This window comes from Schistocerca gregaria, chromosome 2 (genome assembly GCF_023897955.1).
Source record: "Schistocerca gregaria isolate iqSchGreg1 chromosome 2, iqSchGreg1.2, whole genome shotgun sequence".
Lineage (NCBI taxonomy): Eukaryota > Metazoa > Arthropoda > Insecta > Orthoptera > Acrididae > Schistocerca > Schistocerca gregaria.
Window position 1 is genome coordinate 17,465,354 of NC_064921.1, and position 26,628 is coordinate 17,491,981.

Below are 26,628 nucleotides of genomic sequence, written 5' to 3' on the forward strand. Positions count from 1 at the left end.
TGTTGTGTTGGCAGAGGAGCCAACACCGTGTTACTAGAGGAGGCCGAAATGCACGCGTGTTAGCTCACGCAGGCTGGCGTGAGGAGGGAAGAACTATACTGACGTGAGGTCTGGAACATGACAAGCAATTAGAATTCAGAAAACGGACGTAATTAGTTTGATACTTAACTTTAGTCCATTAATGATGAACGCCGCTCTTGACCGTACATGATTCACAACTTTATCTGTTTAGGATACGTAGTAACTGAATATGGCGCCTTGCTAGGTCGTAGCAAATGACGTAGCTGAAGCCTATGATAAACTGTCGTCTCTGCAAATGAGAGCGTATGTAGACAGTGAACCATCGCTAGCAAAGTCGGCTGTACAACTGGGCGAGTGCTAGGGAGTCTCTCTAGACTATCACTGATAGTGGCGACACGCGGGTCCGACGTGTACTAACGGCCGCGGCCGATTTAAACGCTACCACCTAGCAAGTGTGGTGTCTGGCGGTGACACTACATCTTGCACACCTGATAGTGCTTATGTTATTCCTCACAGAGGACATGCGGGATTTCGATGAAGTGGTTAAAGCAAAGTGGAAGAATGTGCACGACTCACCAAAGCCACGTTTTTACATTCAAAATTAGTTTCGCATTCAAGCAGTCTAGTGTAAAAAGCCACACTAATTATATTTTCAGACGGTGATATGATTATGTCAGTGTGATAACCTGCTAAGCATATTGCAACATAGGCGTATACTTTGATGCAGAAAATCGACTGTGAATCACAGAGCGAAGTTTGATGATGAAGGAACGACCATGTTCCTTCACCTGTGGTCTCGCACATTGCAGTCTTACGAAATCAGCAGTCCTGCTGATGTAGAGCTTATACTGCCGAAAGAAGCAAACATCAAGAGGTTCGCAATATTTATTGTTTTCGATGGCAATATCTCAAACGTAACATCCTTGTCCGGAACACTTGCGTTTAGAGGGGTACGATCTGCATCACCTGACTAGAAATCACACAGCAAGAGTCTCTATTCAGTTGTTACACGTTTGCCAAGCGCTGAAGTTAGAAAACGTTTCATGTGCTTTTTAGCCATTTTTCCACTGTTACTTGCCTCCACATGAATGTTTCGTCGGCACGTTTTTTTTTTAATATCTGGGCCGAGAATACCTTGTGCCTCTCAAAGAGATATGTACAACTTGTTTGCTAATCTGTTTGTCACTGATAAGGCAGCATCACTTGTGTAGCTGTAGGGAGAGTTATGTACAGACTGAAACGCACTACAGCTGTAATTCTCTCTCCTCTGTGAGACTGTGTTGATGATGGTGACATATACTGGAATTGGCTCTGTTCACTGTTCCAGTGTTCTCCACACTGTGCTCTCTCAAATGTATGTCCAATTCCTCCAAACACTGTTGTGCTATATGAACGTATGCTATACGTTATATGTCCTTACGTCTAACAAATGCAGTAATGTGCCTGGATGAAATACCATATTCAGCCCTAAGACTGTCGATAAAAGAAATCAAAGCTTTGAATGTTAGAGGATTCTAGTACATGCATTTGCTGATACCAATAGTGAACTGTAGATGCGTACAACCTTGCTCTATCAAGTTGCTGTATTATATGCTCTTTTATAGTTTGTAATTGCGTCAGTCTGCGGTAATTGATTGAAAATAAAGAATAGCGATCGAAGACTGAAACGCCATATTTCATATAGCATTTCCGTGAACTCTCTAACCTCGACCCCGATTTCATTTCGATATGCAGCACGTCGCTACTTTGTCCCTAATATTTGGAATATACTCGTAGCATTACCTCCCTTCGTAATATCACTGTAGACAGTTTACACAGTAGCCTGCATGCGAACACTCCAAGAGGCGTATTCGAGCTGCAGCTACACCGTTCTCGCAACTCGAGCACTGGTTAGTGTAGCTACGACACGTCACAATCTGTTGGCTCTAGCAGACAAGTGCGGAGTTTTGTATGTAAATGACACAGACTACTGTGGTTTTTATGACTGTTACTCTAAGCAAAGTTTCATGGAAGTCTGAGTGTTCAATATCAAAGGCTTCCCCTGTAAGTGAAATACTTGCAAATGCCCCTGGAAAGCAACAGTATGCCAGCTGAAGGCGGCTCCACTTATGTCTTTGACCAACATATCTGGGCAGCAGTGACCTCTACACTAGATGTAGATCTCTGATCTCAAAGCATGAAATTTCTGTGTGCCTGTAGAGTCATGTCATTTGCGTAGTCCGCTATGTTGTAGTTAGGCAAAAAATTTCCACTGGTCTGTAAGTCATAAAAAATTCTTTACTTATATCTTACTTCGTACGTTATATCAATATACGATGTAACAGGCTGATGAGGGAGCCGAACCGAAGAGCATTTTTATTTTCCTTTCTCGTTACATTTCGTGGCATCCATTTGTAATTAGGCAAAAAACCAAATACGAGCATCTTTGGACGGCACGTTGAGACCACTGGAGTTCGACATCCAGATATTGTATAGATCACTGTTGGGGAGGATAAACTGTGTGTTAGCTGCGTTTGTTTAGTGAATCCTCATTTTTCACTTCAAAACATTTTATTATGAGTGCCCCGCCGGCTTTAGGCACCAAGGAAGAAGGGTCATTCTATACCAAGTGGTCCAGGAAAAAAATAATTAATAGTTTCACCATCTCAGGAGAACTTCACATTTCCTTGATGAATCCCCTAATGATAAGGGCGCTCAAAAATATTTTTAAGAAATTTTTGTCGTTTATCACTTAGAAATGGGAGCCATTTTTGTTTCAGACCTCAAGCTTTTTTATGCATTTGCAAGCAATTGCAGGTTTTTGAATTATTCAGTAACTGTTTGCCCTAGGCCAGGGTGTCGGCAACCTTTTGAGCCGGAGGAGTCAGAAATTACAATTTATAAAGTTTCAAAGTTTTTAAACAGACACAAAAATTTTTCTTGCCAACAATAAATAGTACTTGCATAAATAAAACTTTTGACGAAAAAGACTAATCTATTCATTCATAAGAAAAATATATATTTATTCATATACTATAAGTAGTGTTTTTTCAAAACAAATTATATATATATATATATATATATATATATATATATATATATATATATATATATATATATATATATATATATATATGGTATTGTTACATAATCACTTATTATTCAAGTAAAATATTAAAACAATTAAAAATTCGCTTACAACACTAACTTGTACTTCAATAACAAACAATTGAGCAAACAAATTCAATGGGAGCGATGGCTTTGCAGGGTTATTCAAGTGGAAAATTTGAAGTTTACTAAACAATGTAACATGTACTTAAAAAGGAAAAAAAAAACGTTAACATTCATCCGAGCGAACAAATTCAATGGGAGCGTTGGCTTTGCAAGGTTTTAGAAAGTTTGGATAAATTCAAAGCTCTGAATATCTTCTGCAAAATTAATTAATTTTCCTTCGAAACAAACCAATTCTTCTACCAAAACATAGTCTGAGTTTCCCTTCCCCTGCAGTTTTAGATTCAGCTCATATCATTGCGCCGTCGTATCCACCATAAAGTAAAATTTTTGCAGCCATTCGCTCTTCTTTAATTCAAGGTGATTAATGCCTTTTTCGTTGAGAAATGTATTTACTTCTATCAAACACAAAGCAAAACGTTTCAACACCTTAGCCTTGGAAAGCCATCACGCTTTATTGTGAAGGAGGAGGTCGGTATACTGAGTCTCTATTTCGTTTCAGAATTCTTTAAAGTGACGATGGTAGAGTTCTTTTGACAAGATGCTGTCAACAATCTTGATTACCAAATCCATGACCTTATCTATTTCGGCCGGAAATGTTTGCGCACAAAGCGCTTCTTGGTGTATTATGCAGTGAAACGTGAGAATTTCGTGGTTTGTTTTGCTATGAAGAATCGTTGTTGTCCCTTTATTTTTTATTGTCATTCTTCTTGCTGCATCAGTTGCTATTGAAACGATTTTATTTGAATCGATCTTATCACAGTCGGAGAATTTCTGCACGGCACTCGCTTTGTCTTCCCGTCTAGTTTGTCCCAAGAGCGGTAGCAATCCTAGAAGTTCTTCTTTCGGACCTTCGGAAGACATATACCTCACAAAAAGGGGCAACGTGTGCCGTGTCTTATATCGCAAGACTCATCGATAGCAAGCGATAAGGCAGAAGCCAGTTGACTGTCTTCCACCTGCAAATGTGTTATATTTGAAGATATTTTACTTATTCTATCTTGTGCTGATTTTGCGGATAGTGACAGATCTTTGATTTTTTTCAAGATTTCTGGTTTGTTTTTGAAATCACGAAAGAGTTTTTCAGATGCACGTATGAAGCAATCTTTGACATACTCGCCATCTGTGAACGGTTTGCCTTTTTTTTGCAATTTCTAGTGGTACTACGAAGCTTGCCCGATTAACATTACTAGTAGATTGCGTCCAGTTACTTAACATGGAACTTGATTGCTGTACTTGTTTCTGGAGCTCGTTGACTGCTTTTTTTCGTTTTTCGCCAGCTCGATATTTACTAGCAAACTGTCTTGTTGTGAAGTGTCTCCCTAAATTTGATTTCTTACTGTGTGCGACTTTTTCGTGGCAAATGAGACAAGTCGGAAGGCCATCTGAGTTGCAAATGAAAGCGAAAGACTCCTTCCAATCCCGATTGAATTCTCGATGCTCTTCTTCAGTTTTTCTCTTTTTTTGTCGATGCCATGCTTGCAGTGAAGCTGTGATAAAGAATTTTTAAAATCATTATTCAGGTATCCAAAACAGCAGATGACAAGTTTTGCAATTATTTACTTTGTCAACGTATAACTACGTAAACGAATTTTACATCGATATTTCCAAATTAAAAATACTTACCTTTATAGAATAAATAATTCTCCAATAATTGAATTATTAAAATGAATAACTCAGACACGAAACACTGCTTGCCTCACTCTGTGGTCGCCTCCCGTGTGCGGTGATCGCCGACTGGCATGAACGGACCTGTCAGAACTCAGAGCGTGCTTGCTGGCGCTGACGCTGAAAAAGACGAGCCTATCCCTGGCTCGAGGTGGTGCAGTTTGGACATAATTTGTCATTCCTGCGGTTCCTGTGGGAGAGAGAAAAATGTAGTACCACTCTTGTTGATTGGTCCTTGTTGGTATAAACTGAAAAAGAGAAAGACAGGCTCTGGTGGGGGATTACTAAAACTTAATCCCTCAGCAGGTCAGGCCAACGCGTGGTTGACCCATGATGAGGTTGTTGGCCCAGTCCACGGATGAGCCGGTAGCGGGAGCGTCCCGTCTTCTCGTAGAACTTCCTGGCAATGGCGCGGAACCTGTCTCGGAGAGGCAGGATCCCGGTGTCCTCGTGGAGTTGGCGCGTCGAGAAGCGCCTCGGAAGATGCGTAGCAGTCTTCAGGGCACGGTTCTATATCCGCTGCATAGTCACAATGTGAGCATCTGCGGCTTTCCCACACGCCACGGCCGCATACTCTAACAGGGGGCGAAACAATGTTAGGTATAGCGTGATGCCGTATTGCGTCGGCAGTGACGACTGCGGGCTTAGCAGCGGATACAGGGCGCGAAGGCGTCCTATTGCTCTCCCTTTCACATCACGAATGTGATGCTTCCAGGTGAGCCTGCGGTCTAGGATAACCCGCAGGTATTTCGCCGTCCCACTCCATGGGACAGGTTCTCCCAAGTTTTCGACTGGCGTAAGCCCTGCCGGCAGATGTCTTCGGGTGAAGACGACTGCCTGGCTCTTAGTGGCGTTGAATTTCAGCAGCCACTTTGTTGTCTATGAGCCCAAGGCGTCGCACCCGCGTTGGAGGCGGTTTCTCAGCACTTGGGCGTTCTTGCTGCGAGTGAACAGGGCAGTACCATCCGCGTACAGCGCCAGTTCGACTCCTGCCACTTTCGGCGCGTCGGCAGTGTACAGGGAGGGGCCGAGAACCGACCCCTGCGGCACCCCTGCACGTATCTGCCGGTCTGTGGACGTACCGTCGTCAGCCCTCACGTTGAAGGTTCGTTCGGACAGGTACGACCGCAGCAACGTCATGTGGGACCTCGGTATATCTTGTTCAAAAAGTTTGGACTCGAGACCGTCGTGCCACACCGAGTCAACCGCTCGGGAGACGTCGAGGAACACTGCCCCAAAGTATTCCCTTGTTTCCAGTGCCCCCATCGCCGGTACTACCACCAGCAGGAGCTGGTGGGAAGTGGCATGTTCTTCTCGAAACCCGAAATGCTCGTTCGGGATGATGCCCTTCTGGGTGACGTGTCGCATCAGTCTTCCCGCGTACAGCCTCTCGAAAACTTTCGAGAGGGACGGGATTAGGCTGATGGGTCGGTAGCTCGATAACTGGCGTGGGTCCTTGCCGGATATCAGAATGGCCACGACCTCTGCGTGTTTCCAAGCAGAGGGGTAGTCACCTGATCGGAGAACCTCGTTGAAAACATCGGCAAGTTGCCGGTGTAGGCCCGGCGGAAGGTTCTTCAGCAGGAGGTTTGTGACGCCATCGCTGCCTCCAGCCTTCTTGGAGTTCAGAGAGCGAATCTGCACAGCAACTTCCTCCTCCGTTATCGGCTCGATAACGCGCCTTCCTCCCTTGTGGCGCGGAAGGTTGGTAGTTGCTCGTGGACCCGCCGTATGTGGTCGTCGTCGACGACGTCGGCCACCTGTGTGAAGTTCGCTGCAAATGCGTCGGCCAGGACGCTGTCTTGCGCGTCGGGGTCGGTGGCGAAGTCGTTCCCGATCTGTAAGGGCGGTATTCGCTCTCGCCTTCGTAGGAAGGACTTTACCACCCTTTATGCACTACCATCCTCAGGATTGAGGGTAGGCACAAGGTATTCCCATTCCTGTTTCCGGTGTTGCTCGACCGCTGCCTTAATTTCCCGTCTCATGCGGTTTAAGCGGCGCTTCGTGTCTGGTTGGGGAGTGAGCTGCCGTTCACGAAACAGTCGGTTCTTCTCAGTGGTCGCGTCCAGAGTCGGGCGCGGTAACTGTCGCGAGAAGTCCCGTGGCCCTTTGCGATGTCTCGGCGTGGCTTCCTCCGCTGCTCGGAGTATTCATCGGGTGAAGAATGCTAGGGCGGCGTCTGCCCCTACCACGGCGGGGTTTGGCGCCTCCTCGAGCAGTTTGTAACACCTCCGCTTTTATCCCGACCTTATCTGATCGAATAGCAGCCCAATATTTATTATTAACGTGACCGTGAACCTAATGGGGCTGGTAATCGGAACTGACTGTTACGGAAGTTGTTACTTTCCAGTTCGTCCTGTTCAATACTATAATACTGAATGTATGGTAATAAGGAACACCAACAGAGTTTTACTAATTACGAACTTATATTCTTCTCAAAACACAAAAAGGAGATAGCCACTGCCTTCGTCAAACATATCTAATTACGGCTAATCTCAGCACAGGCTTTCTTCATTTTCTATTATTGTCACATGCTAATCCATCACTGCATCCACGCGGTAGACCCGAAACTAAATATCGGCACTAGTAACGTCACTGATCATTCTTATAAAGATCTTCATCACTTTCCCGGTATTTATTTATTATTTAGGGCTCTAACCACGGCGATGGTGACACCCTTCTCGGTTAAAAACCCTGTATTCCAATCATGGCCTCCACACACACCATTCCCGCCAACCACTCTGGCGCATCTCGACACAGCACGTCACAATCGATTGTTCACCCTATTGACCTGTGCCGAGTGCAAAGTTATAGTAAGGGCGTACGGACGCCTTACAAGTTCGAGGGCTTTCGTCTGAAAGCGCTCGGCCTTCAGCCTGCGATAGCTCGGACGGCTCTCTGGAAGAGAAGCTCCTACACGTCGAGGCCAAAAATGACCGGTACGAGGTCGGAGGAGAGGATGTTACGCGTCTCGGCGGTCGCGAATTGCCCGATGCCCTTAAGAAGAGAATATCGAGCACGTCCGGTTGTGCCCGTACAGGGAAGATCAAAAACGGCCCCACGGTGATCGCTCCGTTGCGGTGAATAACGCGGGAGAGGAGGCACCCGCTGCCGCTGACAGTTCGCGAGTTCCATTCAGTGTGTTTCGCACTGAAATCCCCGGCAATGAGCGGTCTGCCAGGTTGCCGCTACACCGACACGAAAAGAATCTTTCCGGCGGTGGTGTTGACGGCCTCTCCTGTGACCTACGGCGCATTGAGCGCCGGCAGTTGAACCCGGTGTTGGCGCAGTGACTTCTGCCGTGGTGGCTCTGTCATGTCTGTAGTAGCAAAAATTTGCTGCTCGCTCGTCGACCCCAGGTTCGAGGAAGGTCTCCTTCGCAAGACAGATGTCGACCGCCTCATCCCGTTGGAACTGGCGAAACACGCCCTGCTGGGGGTGGAGACCCCGAGCGTTGAACGTGCAAATGGTTAACCAATAAATATGGTCGTTATCCATTTTGAGGCTAGCTTCTCCCGGCGGTGGCCTGGAGGACCGCCGTCACGGCTCCCACGAGGACCGGTAGTTGCGTCATCAGCTGGTTGAGCGACCGCAGAAGCGCCGCCAGCTCGGTGGTGTCTTCCTTCGCCGTTTCGGGACGTTTCCCGTAGTCGGCAGCGGAGCGACGTGCTGGGAACGCCCTGCGAGGTCGGCAACCCTCCTCGCAGCCGCGGGCGCCGGGAAGCCGGCTCCCTCGATTGCTGGCTGCGCCGCCGGCGAGGGCAGCTGCGACGGCTGCGGTGCAGGTGCGGCCTCCCCTGCGAGCGGCCCTGGCCTCTCGGAGGGGGCGGCCGGCTTCCCCTTAGCGACGCCCGCGAAGCTGCGGCTCGGGTTTACGCGGCTGGCGCGCTTCCCGCGCTCGAATGCGGCGCATCCCCGGTAACAGGCGACGTGGTCCCCGTTGCAATTGCAGCACGCCGTCCGGACTTCCTTCTTCTTGGGGCAGTCCCGCCACTGGTGCTCCTCGGCGCACTCGCAGAAGCGCACAGACATCCTGCAAAACTCTGCCACGTGGTCCGTGCGCTGGCAGTTGAAGCACTGGGTTCGTCTGTCTTTTGCGCGGAGTGGCTCGACTTTTACGTCGAAGTCGGCTATGTTTTCACCCTGAAAAATTTTCCGGCTGTCAACATTGTCGACCAATACCACAAGGAACAGGGGAATGTCCCTGTGGGTCCTGGGTGACCTCATCAGGTCGACGTGGCGGGTCTGAAAGCCGAGTTCCTCCAGCTGCCGCTGTAGGAACGCCAGTTCCACCTTCAGCAGCAGGTCACGAAAAACGACCTTCAGCTGTTTTCAGCTGTTCCGTGCTCTGCGTGAATCAGTTCCTCTTCTCTGTCTCACGGAGCTGCACGAATTTTCCGTGGTCCTCTATGCACTCTGCTCTGACCTTGCAAGTGACGGCCCCGCGATCATCTTTTTCGGTTTTACGACTGAGTAGAGCTTCTCTCTCAGCTCATTATAGCCCTCACTCCACTGGATGGCAATCAGCGGCGGTTTCGTCGCCGTAGTCGGCGTGGTCCCGTCCCCGTCGGTCTCGGCTACTTCCCGAAGATCTGCAAGACTGGTTTGCAGCACTGACCTGTTCGGGCGTCACCAGTTCGAACGAGCTGGCTATCGCTGTGAGGCGCCGGGACGGCGCAATGAAGCCTTCTTCGTCAGGCTTCCTCGGCGATGCGGACGTCCTGCGACGTACCATCCTCTTCTTCTGCCTGGCGCCACCGGAACTTGCCTGAGAGGAGGGAGTCTCCTCTACGGCCGCGGCTTGGCGCTTCCGCGAGTTTTGCTCGGCCTCTGCAGGCTCGTCGGGTCTTGCCAGCCTGGACGTTCTCGAGGGCACGGAGGGTGCGACTGCTGGCGCGGCAGCTGTCGTAGCGACCTGCAATTGCCTGTCGCGACCAACAGGTACCAGGGACCGGAGTCTCGTAAGTACCTCCTCCCTGTCCGTTCGGTGCCCACGGCCAAGCGTTGCATGCAGATGCAACTCTCCTTGGGGGTCAGCCTGGCGATGGCGACGGCAAATTCCTCCTTTGTCAGGGGGATCGGCGGGTCGATACGTCTTCGTCTTCCTGAGAGCGTCCATCCGGCTGCAGCGAGCAACACTCTCGCTCGTCGACTTCGTCGGTGGTGGGGGGCCAGACGCTGGCGTCGTCCGGGAAACATCCCTTGGACCGCTCTCTGCCACACCCTGCGTCTCGCCGGAGCGATTGTCTCGTTTCGGCTCCTCCTCCATGTCGTAACACCCGACAACTTTGATTCTTTAGAAAGCCACGACATTTTTTGCTTTCTTAGATGGGGGAGGGGGGGGGGAGGGAGTCACGCCACGTTGATTTTGCCACACGAGTCCCTAAAGGCCCTTGCAGGCTATTGTCGAATATGAAAAATAGAGACGCTGGTGAGCGAGAACACGTAAGGCGAGTAGCGAAATGCGTGAACCCGCTCAACCGGTCGCTACAAGATCACGAGCGAGAGGTTGACCTCGGCAGCGTCAGCACAGAGCGTCCGCACACTTCGGCAGCCACAGCGCAAGTGGTGTACAACGTGGTTATCGCTCTGCGGCAGTGGCGAGTGGCACGGGGGAGGGGTGCGGTAAGACGCGACAACAATGGGCTGATTGTGAGGGATAGAAATCGTGCTTAATCCTCGTTAATCGATTCAGAACGATTAAAGAAAATCTTATAAAATAAATAATATCTGCTTATGGAATAAGCCGCAGCTTCGATCCAAAGTGCAGCATGTGGCTCCCGAGCCGGAGTTGCCGACCTCGGACCTCGGACCTCGGACCTCGGCCTTTCAAATAAAAGTATTTGGTTCAGCACACTCTGGAGCACAAACTGAAACCATTGTCACCTAGCTAAACATATTCCTTAATACATCGTTAATTGCTCGAAGTTATTGATCGCAAATTTAAAAAAAAACTCACTTTTTGAACAATAGTTTTCCACAAAAGGAGTAATTTCTCAGCCTTAATAATCTTGTGCTCTTACACTACATAATATAGTTACTTGTTATAGAGTATGAATGGTAAGAATCCGATGCTTTAAAAAATACACTATTTTAAAATGATTATTTGAATTCTTTAATTGTTTTTGCCTGAAGTATCTTTGTTGGGGGACCAGATAAAAATCTGAAAGTTACGCACTTATATATTTATGATATCAAACGTCAGTATTAATTTCACCTTTGAGATTCAATTGGAAGTTACAAAATAAAATTACTAATATGAGTCGAAAATATGTTTCTTAACGTCTGCGATATCTAGGCTAGTGTAATAAAGTATGTCAGTTATATAATTAAAACATATCTTAGATTACTTGTTATTTTTTATTGAAAATTAACCAACTAACTACATTATCTTCTTATCATCTCATTTATTTTTACTACGTCGTTTATAAAACATCTCAGATATTTCTTCACTCATTTTAGGCGTTAGGTTAACGGGGGATGTAAAGGATTTTGGCCCAAAAAATCGATTTTTCAAAAATGTTATTTTCTTGATCTAGACAGTTTAATCTATGTTGTGTATGAATTTGATCGCGATAGCAGCTTTAGAATTGCCTTTAAATTGTTAAACTGATTAACTCTGCACTGGCGGCCACACCCACCTTTTCCGACATTTGGGAAACTGCTTGCTTCAGCGGAATTTTTGTCAGTGTGAAGGCTATTTCTTTCGATATTTTTGGCTGACATCTATATCTCTGGTTGACATCTATATCTTGGCCTGAAAACTTTCTTGCATGTGGTTTATTTACGTTTTGACAATACTATCACATATTAGTTGGGGAAGGCTGAATTCGCAAACCTTTACGTGGAAGTCAAGATGTATGCACAATGGGTGGTGGAAAAACTGTTTTTAGGTAACTGAGATTTAATGGAAATCGGTTTACCAACAAAAAAATAGGAAGCAGCTCGAAATGAAGAACATAAGCTTCAGCATCGAAACTTGGGACAGAAGAATTGTACAGGTACGTGAATGATGTTGATATGGATTCCACTGGATTCAGACTTATTGATTTAGAGCTTCTCCGTCAAGCTATAGAGCTTTCATGTTCATGTGTTGGCTGTAAAAATACGGAATGCATGATTGTTGTAGAAGAAAGAAGAGTGGTAATAGTTTGTGATTTTAAATTAATTTGTGATTCGTGTGGCTATGAATTTTAATTTTCCTCCTAAAAAAAGCCTGACACTGCTACCTCTGAAAGCATTTTTAGATTAGCATATGCACTGAGATGCCTTGGACAGGGCAGGGAAAGAGGTAATTTATCGTGCTGTTTTCTGAACATGCCTCCACCTTGTGCAAGGTTTGAAAAACTACATAAAGACATGTCTGATACTGTAAGTGATGCTGCCAAAGTCTCTATGAAGAAAGCAGTGAACAAATTGGCGGAAATAAACCAAAAAGAAATAGATCCTGAGGTAGGTATTCATGACAGTGAATCTCCTACACAGCTGTGTGTGTCTATAGATGGGACCTGGATGAAAAGCCGTCACATGTATGTGTATGGAATTGCATCTGTTATTGGTACTCACTCAAGTAAAGTTTTAGATGTAGAAATTATATCTAAATACTGCCACCAGAGCGCAATAAGGAAAATGTCCAACAATGAAGACAGTGAGAGACTGTGGCAAGAAAAGCATGACGTAGCATGCTAAAAATTATAGTGGCTCAAGTGAGGGCATGGAGGCTGCTGCAATTCTGAGAATGTTCTCCAGATCTGAGGACAAGTATGGTGTTAGATATACTAAATACCTTGTTGACGGAGACTCCTCTTCGTTCAAAGCTGTAACAGATAAAAATCCGTACAATACAACAATAGAAAAGTTGGAATGTATTGACCAAATCCAAAAGAGGCTTGGTGGTAGGCTTCGTCATTTGCTGAAAGAGAAGAAACGTGAAGTACTTGAGGATGGAAAACCCTAGGAGGAAAAGGCAGACTTCTCTGAAAGAAACTCTTCAGTTATTTTATGGGAGAGCTATCAGGAAAAACACACATAATTTAGAGGCCATGAGGCGTTCTGTGTGGGCAATTTTTTTTCTACAAATTCTCCACTGACCAAACACCAATGCGCAATCCGTGTCCGAAAGACGATTGGTGTAACACCAGAAATGAGATTTATTCACATAAATACTCATTACCAGAACCTGTTATGAATCTGCTAAACCCACATTCAAGTTTCTTGCAAGCCCTGATTTATTAAGGAAGTGTCTTCACGGAAAGACACAAAATGCAAATGAAAGCCTCAATGACGTAATTTGGATTAGATGCTCAAAAAGGAGATTCTTTGGACTTGAAGTACTCAACATAGGTGTCTACGATGCAGTTTTATGATACATTTAACGAAAGTAATGGTAGACCTGAAGTGATGAAGAGACTTGGTACAGATCCTGGTGTGTTTACAACAAAAGCATTTTACACCATCGACGACAGCAGGCTCAAGAAAGCTAACAGATCAGTGTCTTACCTGTAAATACAGGCCAGGCAGATTCTAAGAGAAGAGGAGAGAAACGCGGAGGATGAGTAGCATCAGTATGGAGGAACTTAAAATTGGGGTAAGCTGTTACTTGTGGAAGTATGAGAAGACATTCTTTGAACCTGATTTTTCTGTTTTACATTTTTTTCGTTTTAGAAGCCTTTCCTCAAGACGTATGTGCGCTAATGCTATAAAATTTTCATAAACTCTTCGCAACGTGTTGCTGCCTCCCTGTAAATAAAAAATACGATACCCTGCAATTACGTTCTGATTTTTACAAAAAGTTAAGTTTGGATGTGCAAAATTACAAACTCTGTTAATAATACAATTTCGACCATAAATTAATAACTGTAGTTCAGTGGTCTTATAACCTTCTCAGAACACTACAATAAAAATTTCAGATGAATTGCATGATTAGAATTTGAGTTATGGCCTTTTATAAAAAAGACAATAAAAACTTCAAATTTCTGACAAAATGTTAACCCCCCGTATTTTTTATTATATTTTTCCGTTAAAACACAGCTCTTTTGCTTTACAAATTCAAATTCTTAGATTTGTACATTAATAAATATGGCTGTAAAGATTTTTTAAATAAATGTTTACAATTTCCGTTACATCTCTCCTTTGAAGTTCGGCCAGTCGCGGATGTACATTCTAGGGTAGACAGCTTCTTCAGTACATTTTAACTGGCATCCAACTTCATCCTCCTCAACGTTTTGAGCGAGGTCCGTGGCCCTGGTGGGTGATAAAATGTAACATGCACAGTTTGGTTTTGACAATAAATACTATTCAACTTCGGCAATTTGCCATTGTTCGAGGTAAACACAAGCCGCTACGTCTTTATTGTGGAGTGTCAGTGGTACAAGTTTTCAACATTAATATAGATCTTTATCAGGGTATGCTGATGTGATCTTATACTTCAGCAAGTTGCGTGACTGGGGTGTAAAACAATTGAAAGATCTACGCCTTTAATCTTCTGAAAAGTGTTGAATCTTTCCTCCAAGACATTGACGTAGAGTTTTTCTATTTCTCCACATTTTACGAAAACATAGGTAATTCCTTGAGCTGTCAAGATGTCGTTTTCGTAGGTCCGCTGGAGAATAGCTTTTGTGACAGCTCAATTTGTTGCATCTTCCACGCCATCACACGCGTTCTTCCCATGGCGTGATGTGAAAAAGTGCCATCCACATCAGGTTCAAAATCTTCTTTGTGCAAGGAGACGTTAATAATAATTTTTGTTTTTAAACTGGCTTTCAGCACCAACAGAGAAGTAGATCAGTTTGTTTAGGGAAGGATTATCCTGTTTATGTGGTTCGTTAATTGCAGGTGGAAAGCTTGCACTTCCGTAGTGTATATTCAAGGTGGTCACTTATGACACAAAAATTGTGACTCTCTAGTTTACCTTGATCTTTATAACAGGACACAAATGGATGAACTGTGACCTGCCTATTGGATATTGCTCAAACACGGCGTAAAGATGATTTTCAAGCCGACAATGAAGATCAAAGAGTGTCTTAGATCGGCAAAGGAGAAAACGGACCCACTTGCAATGACGGGAATATACAGTATACCATGTACATGCGGAAAAGTTTATGTCGGAATGACTGGACGATCAATCAACACCAGGATCAAAGAATATAAGCGACATTGCAGTTTGGGGCAGGTGGAGAAATCGGCCGTGGCAGAGCACGCACTGAGTGAGACCGACCACGTAATAAAATTTGCTGGCACGGAAATTCTGGCTGTAGAGAAGCACTATCACACACGCTTGTTCAGAGAAGCTGTACAAATACAAAAACACGCTAACAGTTTCAACAAGAAAGAGGAAAGCAAGGTTAACGGATCCCGGCTTCCCGTACTGCACCGAACGACCGTCGCAGGTAGCAAGAGGAGAACCGCACCGGAAATGACCGAGGAGAAGCCCTCGGATGTTGGCGCGACAGGTACATATAGTCTGCGGCCGCGAGCTCGGCTCCAGTTCACCACCGGCAATGGAAGGTGAAACTTTGACAATGAGAGCCACTCGTGCTATCGTAACGTCAGTAAAATCATTAAATGATCGTCGGCCGAAGAACCCGAGACAGAAGCCAATAGGCAGTTTGTCAACAAGTGGCCACGAAAGCCTTAACAATTTTGAACTGTGATCTGTTTATGTACCGAGTGGTGCCCGTGTAAATCGTCTTGTCCAACAAAGGAATAGTTTCCCGAAAAGGCAGCAAGAAGTAATCACTCAACTGCCAAAGTTTGCTTTTCTTCTTTCATAAATTTACCTGGACCTTTGTCAACAAAATGACGCATTTTCAGGTTTTCAAGGTTAGCTACGAACACTTCCAAAAATCCTTCTCTTGGTTTTATGGTTGTCACCGCCCTGTGCCACTCACTGTTTATGTTCTGTATTGTCAGACGTAGAAACGTGTTCTTCTGATTCTTCAAACCTGTCAAGTAAAGCTTGTGTGCCTGGACAATCTAGACATTTTCCCATGATCATACGCTTACATACCTAAACTTTCCAAACGTCTTTGTAGCTGACTCTAATATTGGTCCCATCTATAATGAACTCTACATTGTGGTGATACAAATAAACGCAAACGTTATGGATTCTAGATACCCATGCAACAATACACCATTTCGCCCTCAACTCGCAAAATTACTACCTTCCAGTTTTATATCAGGATTTTCTTTTTCGAAGTCAGTGAATAGCTCATTTAAACTACCCACTATTAACCTTTTTGTCTCTGGACCTTAGTACCGTTATCTTTCAAAATAACACTTTTTTGCCACACGAAAAACGGCTGTTATTGTCATCTTCGTGAAACCTTATAACCTTTTCGATTGTGTTCTCGTCTATCAAATTAGACGAATTTTTCTTTTGTAATTCAATAGTAACTCGCTCTTCTTTTACTAGATGCATTGTCAATTTAACCAAACGTTGTAACACATTAAATTTATCACTAAATTTTACTCGTCTCCAAGAATTCGGCAGTAAACTGATAATCTTAATTGTATCATCTTTGTTTGAAATACAGCATTCCTTTCCTATCAAATCATCATGTTCGGCTGCTGAATATTAGAATTATCATCTGATTTAGTACAAATTTGCTTTTGCAATGAAACTTCCAAATTCTTTTTGACTATAGTTGCCTCTTTCTCATTTTTTGCATTCAAAGTAGAAAGGCCTGTTTGTACTCTTAGCTTTCGAGTTTTAATAGCAGGCGACACACCTAATATTTCATTAGTTGAATCTACGTTTTTAATACTTTCAGATAAGTCACAAAATTCTTTATCAGAACTGTCACTGGCCCTTTTTTTGTTAATTGCAAATATCTTAGAATGACGCATTGGACACAGTAATTTTCCCAGTATTATATTCATAAAAGAGTACGCATTTTTAGAACAATGATCAGCTGTTTTCTCTCTCAGACATTTTGTCTTTGCTTTTTATGTTTCTTAAAGAGTATAAGAAAAACTGGACAAAAAGATAATGGAATTTTTTAAAGTATTCTTCTTCACTGAAACCCTCAATTAAAGTCTTTAGGAAACACTCCATACACACTTTTATGACAAGATTCGTTAATAAGAACACACTAGAACACTGAGACTCCATTTTTCAACTTCACACTTCAAGAGCTCTTGGTTAACTGGTTGTGAGTGAAAAAATGTTGGTTGAAGCGGGGAAACAACAAACACCCTTGTACAGGCTTGACTGTAAATCTGTACAGACTTGCAGATGCTGTCTGCTAGTCTGCTGAAACGTTCAGCAAAGAATTCTCTCAGCAAATAGTTGTTACTTACTTTACTCTGACGTATTTGAATCATATAATTGATATACTTTATTCCAGTAGCCTAGATATTGCAGATGTTAAAAAACGTATTTTCGACTCATATATGTAAATTTTTTCGTAACTTCCTATTAAACCTCAAAGCTGAAACTTATACTGAAGTTTGATATCATAAATTTCTATTAAGTGGGTAATCTTCAGATTTTTATCTGGTCTCCCAACAAAGATATATCAGGCCAAAAAACTAAAAAATTAAAAACTGTTTTTTAAAATAGTGTTTTTTTAGTGTAAGGTTCTCACCAATGATACTCTGTAAAAAGTGGCTGTATTATGTAGTGTAATAGCACAAAGAATTTTAAGGCAGAGAAATTACTCCTGTGAGAAACTATTGTTCAAAATTTGAGTTTTTTTCTAATTTGTGACCATTAACTTACAACTATTAAAATACAATAAGGAATACATTCAGCTACGTGATAACGTTTTTAATTTGTAGGTGCGACTGTGGTGAACTAAATGCTTTTTATTCGACAAGCCTAGGGCAACCCAATACTGAATAATTAAAAAAACTGCAAATGCAAATAACGCTTGTGGCCTGATCAAAAATGGCCGCCATTTGTAAATGATAAACAATAAAAAAATTAAAAACATTTTTGAGTTCATTAAACATTAGAAAATTCACCCAACAAACATTACTTCTTTTGTAAGATGGTCAAGTAACCAATGTTGGATCACTTGTTATGGATTCAACCATAAATGATCGGAGTGGATCCTTTTCTGAGCTCTGAAAGGATTAAAGCGGCTCAGATTATTCGCAGAACGTAGCTGCTGTTTGGTGACAGCTGTCTTAGTGAAAGGTACATTCACTAGTGGATAATCCGCTTTCAAAGTGGACATTTACCTGTCTGCGACGAACGGCGTTCCAGTACGCCGCCTACTTCGAAAACGAACAGGCAGATCGATGCAGATGAGCAAATGATTCGCTACGATTGTCCTGCCAGAATTGTTGATATTGCATGTGAGTTGAACATTAGACACGATTAAGTTTTTTAAATCGTCCTTAAATCTGTAAACTATCGCAAAGGTTGTGCTCATTGGGTACCACGTCAACTGACAGACAAGCACTAACTGGAACATTCGGAAGTGTCGAAAGCATATTCAAGGCGTTCTGATGAGGAAGAAGTAGACATTCTCAGTCTCATAGTAAACGTTAATGAGACGTAAGTTGATCAAAGCCGCAGAGTAAGCGGCAGAACATAATGCAGAAACTTCCATTTTTTCTTCGACAGTAATGTTCAAAGACCAAATTGCTCATTTATTGCACTCCTAAAGGACAACAACATACAATGACAATTACTGCGAGATCTGAAACCCAAAACCGAAAAAAGAGAAGAAGAATGCTTTAAAAAGGGGTAATTTTTACCTCAAGGTTGTGTTCGCCCTCATTCAGCTGAAAAATAATCGGGTGCAGTCAGATTCCTGCTTTTGAGTCGCAGGAGGGCCCACATTGCAATCATGAAAAGGTCCAAGTGTTTTCACCTTTTGGTCCGATGAAGATGAGTCTGCATGAGTCCCATTGTGCGCTGGATTATATGGTTGTCGAGGCTGTGCAAGAACGGTTAATGGTTGTCCACAATATCGTAAAGCTTCCTCCAAGACGGAACTAGGAAGCCTGTAAAGAGATGTATCAGTTTCAGAGAGACTGAGGGAGATTATGCAGAGAAATTATGTTAGATGCAACATTTTTCCCAAAACAACATTTCTTTTAAAAATTTGCCCTTAGTTTTAGACTTGCCATGATATCTCAGAGGCAGATTGTTTCGTTAATATGCTCCCGACAACGGATACTAATGTTCGAATTAAGCCGATATGTAGATTCTAAATACCGCAGAAATGTCCACAGGCTGTCAAACTGCATTAAAGAGCTCACATACTTACTGTAAATGAAACGCAGTGAAGACCTGTTCCACAATACAAAATTTTGAGAAATACAAAATTTATGAACCAAGGTGTTACTAGTTAATGAATTCTATGATCAGTACATGAAGGGAGTTCTTAACGTAGAATACGCGATGGTAGAAAAACAAAATAAGAAATTGATAATCAGAATGTTTGGTTTGATAAAATTACTTAGTAGCGATACCTTTCGAATAACGTGTGTTCATCACAAGGCCATAGTCAAAATATTACAGACTCTATTATGCTGTATTAGTAGTTAACAAAATTAAATTTGTTTGAGATGACAGGTAGTGTATAGCCTTCAAAATCTGCATTTCCACTACTTCTTTCCAATTAGACGAGACCTAACTTTGCTATATGTGTCATAAGCGTGACTGCTCTGAATGAAGCAATATAGCGTATCGTGCGTCGATCAACAATGTATAAGATGAACAATATTTCTCTGTAGGTGGAGCGTTTCCTGAGTCAGGTGACCTCCGACCACGTGGCCCTCACGGGACTCAACTTCTTTCCCGTCACGCGCACGCTGCTCCTCACGGTAAGATAAACCCCATTGCTCAGCTAGGTTACTTATGAGAATAACCGCATTTTGTTCAGGGCTCTAGAATGAAGATGAGGTCCGCAGATCATTTCTTTTTCCTGTTACCATAAATCGTCCCGACTCCACACATTTTCCCCAAAGTTGAAGCTTACAATAATATTGTGTTTCCTATGGCCAGATCTCTTTTCACAGCTTCCAAGCTATTAAACTATGGAAAACTGCCCGCTGATTGAATATTAATAGAATAACTTCAGTAATGAAGCATTAGGAAAGGGAAATGCGCCATGGAGGCAGTTCACATGTTACGCTTCATAATGTAAGACATAGGAATCGCGATACTATCGTAGTATTTGTCATATATGAAAAGCTTTTCGACAATTTAAAATGGCGTGAAGTATTCGAACTCCTCAGAAAACAGGTATAAGTCATAGGAAAAGACGGGTGATATACAGAGTAATACAAAGAAAGAGACGCACCAATAAAGAATTATCCGAATAGGACGGAAATCGGTAGACCTGTTGTTGTTGTTGTTGTTGTGGTCTTCAGTCCTGAAACTCGTTTGATGCAGCTCTCCATGCTACTCTGTCCTGTGCAAGCTGCTTCATCTCCCAGTATGTACTGCTTAGTGTATTCATCTCATGGTCTCCCGCTACGATTTTTACCCTTCGCGCTCCCCTCCAATACCAAATTGGTGATCCCTTGATGCCTCAGAACATGTCCTACCAAACGATCAATTCTTCTAGTCACGTTGTGCCACAAACTCCTCTTCTCCCCAATTCTATTCAGTACCTCCTCATTAGTCATGTGATCTACACATCTAATCTTCAGTATTCTTCTGTAGCACCACATTTCAAAAGATTCTATTCTATTATTGTCCAAACTATTTATCGTCCATGTTTCGCTTCCACACATGGCTACACTCTATACAAATACTTTCAGAAACCTCTTCATGACACATAAATCTATACTCGACGTTAACAAATTTCTCTTCTTAAGAAACGATTTCCTTGCCATTGCCAGTCTACATTTTATATCCTCTCTACTTCGACCATCATCAGTTATTTGGCTCCTCAAATAGCAAAACACCTTTACTACTTTAAGTGTCTCATTTCCTAATCCAATTCCTCAGCATCACCCGACTTAATTTGACTACATTCCATTATCCTCGTTTTGCATTTGTTGACGTTCATCTTATATCCTCCTTTGCTGTCTGTGACAGAATTACAATGTCATCGGCGAACCTCAAAGTTTTTATTTCTTCTCCATGGATTTTAATACCTACTCCGAATTTTTATTTTGTTTCCGTTACTGCTTGCTCAATATACAGACTGAATAACATCTGGGAGAGGCTACACCCCTCTCTCACTCCCTTCCCTACCACTGCTTCTCTTTCATGTCCTTCGACTCTTATAACTGCCATCTGGCTTCTGTACGAGTTGTAAATAGCCTTTCACTCCCTGTATTTTACCCCTGCCACCTTCAGAATTTGAAAGAGAGGATTCCAGTCAACATTGTCAAAAGCTTTCTCTAAGTCTATAAATGCTAAAAACGTAGGTTTGATTTTTCTTAATCTAGCGTCTAAGATAAGCCGTGGGGTCAGTATTGCCTCACGTGTTCCAACATTTCTACCGAATCCAAACTGATCTTCCCCGAGGTAAGGCTTCTACCACTTTTTCCATTCGTTTGTAAAGAATTCGCGTTAGTATTTTGCAGCCGTGGCTTATTAAACTGATAGTTCGGTAATTTGAACATATGTCAACATCTGCTTTCTTTGGGATTGAAATTATTATATTCTTCTTTAAATCTGAGGTTATTTCGCCTGTCTCATACATTTTGCTCATCAGATGATAGAGATTTGTCAGGATTGGCTCTCTCAAGGCTGTCAGTAGTTCTAATGGAATGTTGTCTACTCCCGGAGCCTTGTTTCGACTTAGGTATTTCAATATTCTGTCAAACTTTTCACGCAGTTTCATATCTCCCATTTCATCTTCATCTACATCCTCTTCCATTTCCATAATATTGCCCTCAAGTACATCGCCCTTGTATAGACCCTCCTTATACTCCTTCCACCTTTCTGCTTTCCCCTCTTTGCTTAGAATTTGGTTTCCATCTGAGCTCTTGATATTCCATACATGTGGTTCTCTTTTCTCCAAAGGTCTCTTTAATTTTCCTGTAGGCAGTATCTATCTTACCCCTAGTGAGATAAGCCTTTACATCCTTACATGTGTCTTCTAGGCATCCCTGCTTAGCCATTTTGCACTTCCTATCGATCTCGTTTTTGAGACGTTTGTATTCCTTTTTGCCTGTTCATTTACTGCATTTTTATGTTTTCTCCTTTCATCAATTAAATCAATATTTCTTCTGTTACCCAAGGATTTCTACTAGCTCTCGTCTTTTTACCTAATTGATCCTCTGCTGCCTTCACTACTTCAACCCTCAAAGCTACCATTCTTCTTCTACTGTATTTCTTTCAACCGTTCTTATCAATTTTCTCTTATGGTGTCCCTGAAACTCTGTACAACCTCTGGTTTAGTCAGTTTATCCAGGTCCCATCTCCTTAACATTACTACCTTTTTGCAGTTTCTTCAGTTTTAATCTACAGTTCATAACCAATAGATTGTAGTCAGAGTCCACATCTGTCCCTGGAGATGTCTTACAATTTAAAACCTGGTTCCTAAATCTCTGTCTTACCATTATATAATCTATCTGAAACATGTCAATATCTCCAGGTTTATTCCATGTATACAACCTTCTTTTATGATTCTTGAACCAAGTGTTAGCTATGAATAAGTTGTGCTCTGTGCAAAATTCTACCAGACGGCTTCCTCTTTCATTTCTTACCCCCAGTCCATATTCACGGACTACGTTTCCTTCTCTTCCTTTTCCTACTATCGAATTCCAGTCACCCATGACTATTACATTTTCGTCTCCCTTCACTATCTGAATAATTTCTTTTATCTCATCCTACATTTCTTCAATTTCTTCGTCATCTGCAGAGCTAGTTGGCATATAAACTTGTACCACTATAGTAGGCGTCGGCTTCGTGTCTATCTTGGCCACAATAAGACGTTCACTATGCTGTTTGTACTAGCTTACTCGCACTCTTATTTTTTTATTCATTATTAAAGCTACTCCTGCATTACCCCTATTTTATTTTGTACTTATTCATTCGTCTGACCAAAAGTCTTGTTCCTCCTGCCACCGAACTTCAGTAATTCCCACTATATGTAACTTTAACCTATCATTTCCCTTTTCAAATTTTCTATCCTACCTGCCCGATTAAGAGATCTGACATTCCTCGCTCCGATCCGTAGAACGCCAGTTTTCTTTCTCCTGATAACGACGTCCTTTTGAGTAGTCCCCGCCCGGAGATCCGAATGGGGGACTATTTTACCTCCGTAATGTTTTACCCAAGAGGACGCCATCATCTTTTAACCATACAGTAAAACTGCATGTACCTGTTGTACAGAAAACAAATGATTCAATTTCAGAAAAAAATCGACGATTTGTTCAAGAGAAACAACGGAACTAATTGAGCAATTCAATAACGCATTTGTCCACCTATGGTCCTTATGCAAGCAATTATTCGGCTTGGTATTGATTGAAAGAGTTGTTGGATATCGTCCGGAGAGATATCGTGCCAAATTCTGTCCAAATGGCACGTTAGATCGTCAAAATAGCGAGGTTGCTGCCCATAGTGCTCAAAACGTTCTCAAAGGGGGATGATTCGGCGACGTGGCTGGGCCATGTGGGGCTTGGCAAGCACGAATTCAAGCAGTTGAATCTTTCGCCGGTGTGGACGGGCATTACCTTGGTGAAATGTACGCCCATGATGGATTAACATAAAAGGCAACAAAACGGGGCAAAGAATATCGTCGACGTACGCCTGTGCTGTTCGAGTGCAGGGGATGACAACCAAAGGGGTCCTGCTATGAACAGAAATCGCGTCCCAAACCATTGCTCCCGATTGTCGGGCCGTATGGACGGGCGTCAGCCAGTTTGGTATCCGACCGTTCTCTGCGGCGTATCTAGACCCGTCTTCACTGGTAATCGACCAGTTCAAACCGGGGCGCATCACTCAATGCAGTTCTGCTCTAGTCGATGAGATACGAGGCGGAAGACGTGTTTGGGAACGCCCCGGACAGTAGTGGAATACCAACCTGTCTGACACGCTCCATAGGTTCCGACAATCAGGAGCGGCGGTTGGGGGGTGCGATTTCGTTTCATAGCAGCGACCCTTTGGAAAACATCCGCTACACCGTTACAGCTCAGCGGTACGTCGACGATATTCTTCGTCCCGTTTTGTTGCTTGTTATGGTAATCCATCATGGGCTTGCATTCCATCAAGATAATGCTCGACCACACACGGAGAGAGTTTCTACTGCTCGTCTGCGTGCTTGCCAAACCGTACCTTGACCAGCAAGGTCACCGGATTTCTACCCAGCTGAGACCGCTTCGAGCATTATGGGCAGGGCCCGCCAACAAGCTCGGGATTTTCACGGTCTAACGTGCCAATTGAACAGAATTTGGCACGACATCGTTCAGGGGGACATCCAAAAACTCCGTCAATCAATGCGAAACCGAATAAATGCTTGTATTACGGCCAGAGGTAGCCCAACGCGTTATCGAGATGCCCTGTTTGTGAAGCTCTTTCTTTTGGATGAATCATCCAATTTTTTCTGAAATTGTAATCATTTGTTTGTCTGAACATATACATTACGTCTATCGATTTGCGTTCCATTCAGACAATTCCTTCGTAATGCGTCTTTTTTATCTTAGAATGTATTTCCATGGCGGTGGGACATTTTTATTAAAATTTCATCCTTATGCAAGTCTGTTTTCAGTGGCGGTAAGATTGACGGCAACTAGTCAGTGGGCGTCCTGCTGAAAGTTCACATGACACATCAGTTCTCGAGATGCATACTTCTCCAACGCCTGGAATCGTGTCGTAGGGAGGTACTGCATAAGACAGGAAAGATCTATTAACTGCTGAAGGGAGGCTGAATGCTCACCAATATGTGGCAATAATGATAAACAGCCTGAGCAATGTCCGAATTCCTTACGGACGTGCCTCCTCCCTAAACTTGTCAGTCAAATAGCATGTCTGGAATGGAATGGGAAGATATGTACTTTCACACCAGCCTCCAGCAACAACTCTTCATTTTCATGGTGTGTTTCAGGCACGGCAATAAATTCCTCAAGATAACAGTCAGATGCTATTTGCTTTCTTACCGCAATGAATGCAAGAGTGTAATCGTGGCTGTGGTTGTCGCACCTCATATTGATGTAGATGATAGAAATCACTTCCGAATTAAATGAAAGTTTAGCCATGTAGTAGCTGTTACTTGATGGACATCGCCACAAAGTTTGATAAATATCAGATTAGTGCTTCACTGTGTGACACGTTCCACTTCCGTCAGTGCATATGGACTGAAATTAACTTGCTGAAATGATGTAAATAAAGTCAGTAGCGAAATACTCCACATATTGACTGGATACCAAATTTTGACATCCCTTCGTTTCGGAATCCAGTCACGTTTTCTTAGGTGTACTGGACGTCGCCCTCGCTTGCCTGTGGTGTGAACACCGTCAGTGCGGGCTTTCAGTCTCATGTGACTGACGCCAAACCGACCGACGGTCATCTCCTAGTGCCTGAAAAACTGTGATTTGTTGAGCCACTGCCTCTTTTGTCAATAATACAAATAATGCTGCTTCTATGCTCCTTGCACTAGTTGAACGTTTGTTGCTTATGAGTTCACGTAATTTTGTTGCCGCATCTTCGGTTTTATGACTTTAGTGTATTTACTTGCCAAATCATTTGATAAAAAAAACTAACTCTGTTTCAGGTGGCAGGTACTATTGTGACCTACGAAATTGTCCTTGTGCAACTAAATGCGCCATCAGACGTAGCAGACGTTGCCGGCGAAGAATCTGGAAACAGGACTGCCCTTTGCGAAACATTACGACTCTAAGCTGTCGGCTCGTCCTTAATAAAATTCTTTATCAATGAAATTTAAATTAATCGTAGAAAAGTGTCTGATCTCTAGGAAGTACAATCGTGTATCCGTCTAAACTGCAATAAAATAATTGTTTGCACAAAAATATTTTTTTGTTAAAATTCCACAACATTTCCTGATCTTCGCATTGAAAATTCTTCATCCTTTTTCAGTTGAATCAGGGCCATCTCTTTCACAGATTTACTGTGGATTTCTGGATAACGCAACGTTATTTACCTACCACACTTACCGTGTACTTTCCTAACGTTTCATAAACGGATCGTTATTTATATATATCCTTTGTTAGATGGTCAATAGTCTCCAAGAGAATTCAGTCTTTGGGTATCATTATTTAGTGAAATCACCTTTTCATTATCTTGACAGGCTCGTGTAATATTGTGTGTATGCATTACTATACCGCACCTGCCCCTTACTATCATAGTGTCGTCTGCGATAATGTTTATTCCAATCATCGTCCAAAAACACCCTAAAATTAATTTAACGAACGTAAGCAGTTTATTAATGTATCCAGAGATACAATATCCTGGAATAAGACGAAATGAAGTGTTTGAAAGCAGTATTCCTGGAAGTAATGGTTCCACTCGTCTCTCGAATTTTTCCAGCAATCGTAATATTAACTTATATTTTACTCGCTATTAAGGTTTTGAATCAAACTTAGGTGTGAAAAAAGAGGATAATGCCTTCTTGCATAGACTTTTCTTTTGTTACTACAATTTGTATCAAAAACTGGGCTGAATATGTGGCGGTAATTGAAAATTAGTGCCGAACCTGGCTTCGAACCCGGATACCTTCCTTAATCATCAGACTGCTTTTAAGACTTTTTTCCACTTTTACTCCGCCTTAGTGTAATTATAATCGCCTTTTTCGGCGACAGTCAAACACAAAAAATATTATTTTTTCACGGTAGTGTAGTTATAGTGGCTATTCG

The 26,628-nt window shown here is 42.9% G+C and overlaps 1 protein-coding gene across 1 annotated transcript in view; it reads left to right on the forward strand.

The window, feature by feature from the left end:
- LOC126333191 (gustatory receptor for sugar taste 64e-like) overlaps positions 1-25,657 on the forward strand; it is a 141,973-nt gene extending 116,316 nt beyond the window's left edge. The window contains exons 7-8 of the mRNA XM_049996720.1: positions 19,591-19,680; positions 25,530-25,657. Coding sequence (XP_049852677.1) covers positions 19,591-19,680; positions 25,530-25,655 — 216 coding nt within the window. The 3' untranslated portion in view covers positions 25,656-25,657. The remainder of the gene's footprint in view (positions 1-19,590; positions 19,681-25,529) is intronic.
- Positions 25,658-26,628: the final 971 nt, after the last annotated feature.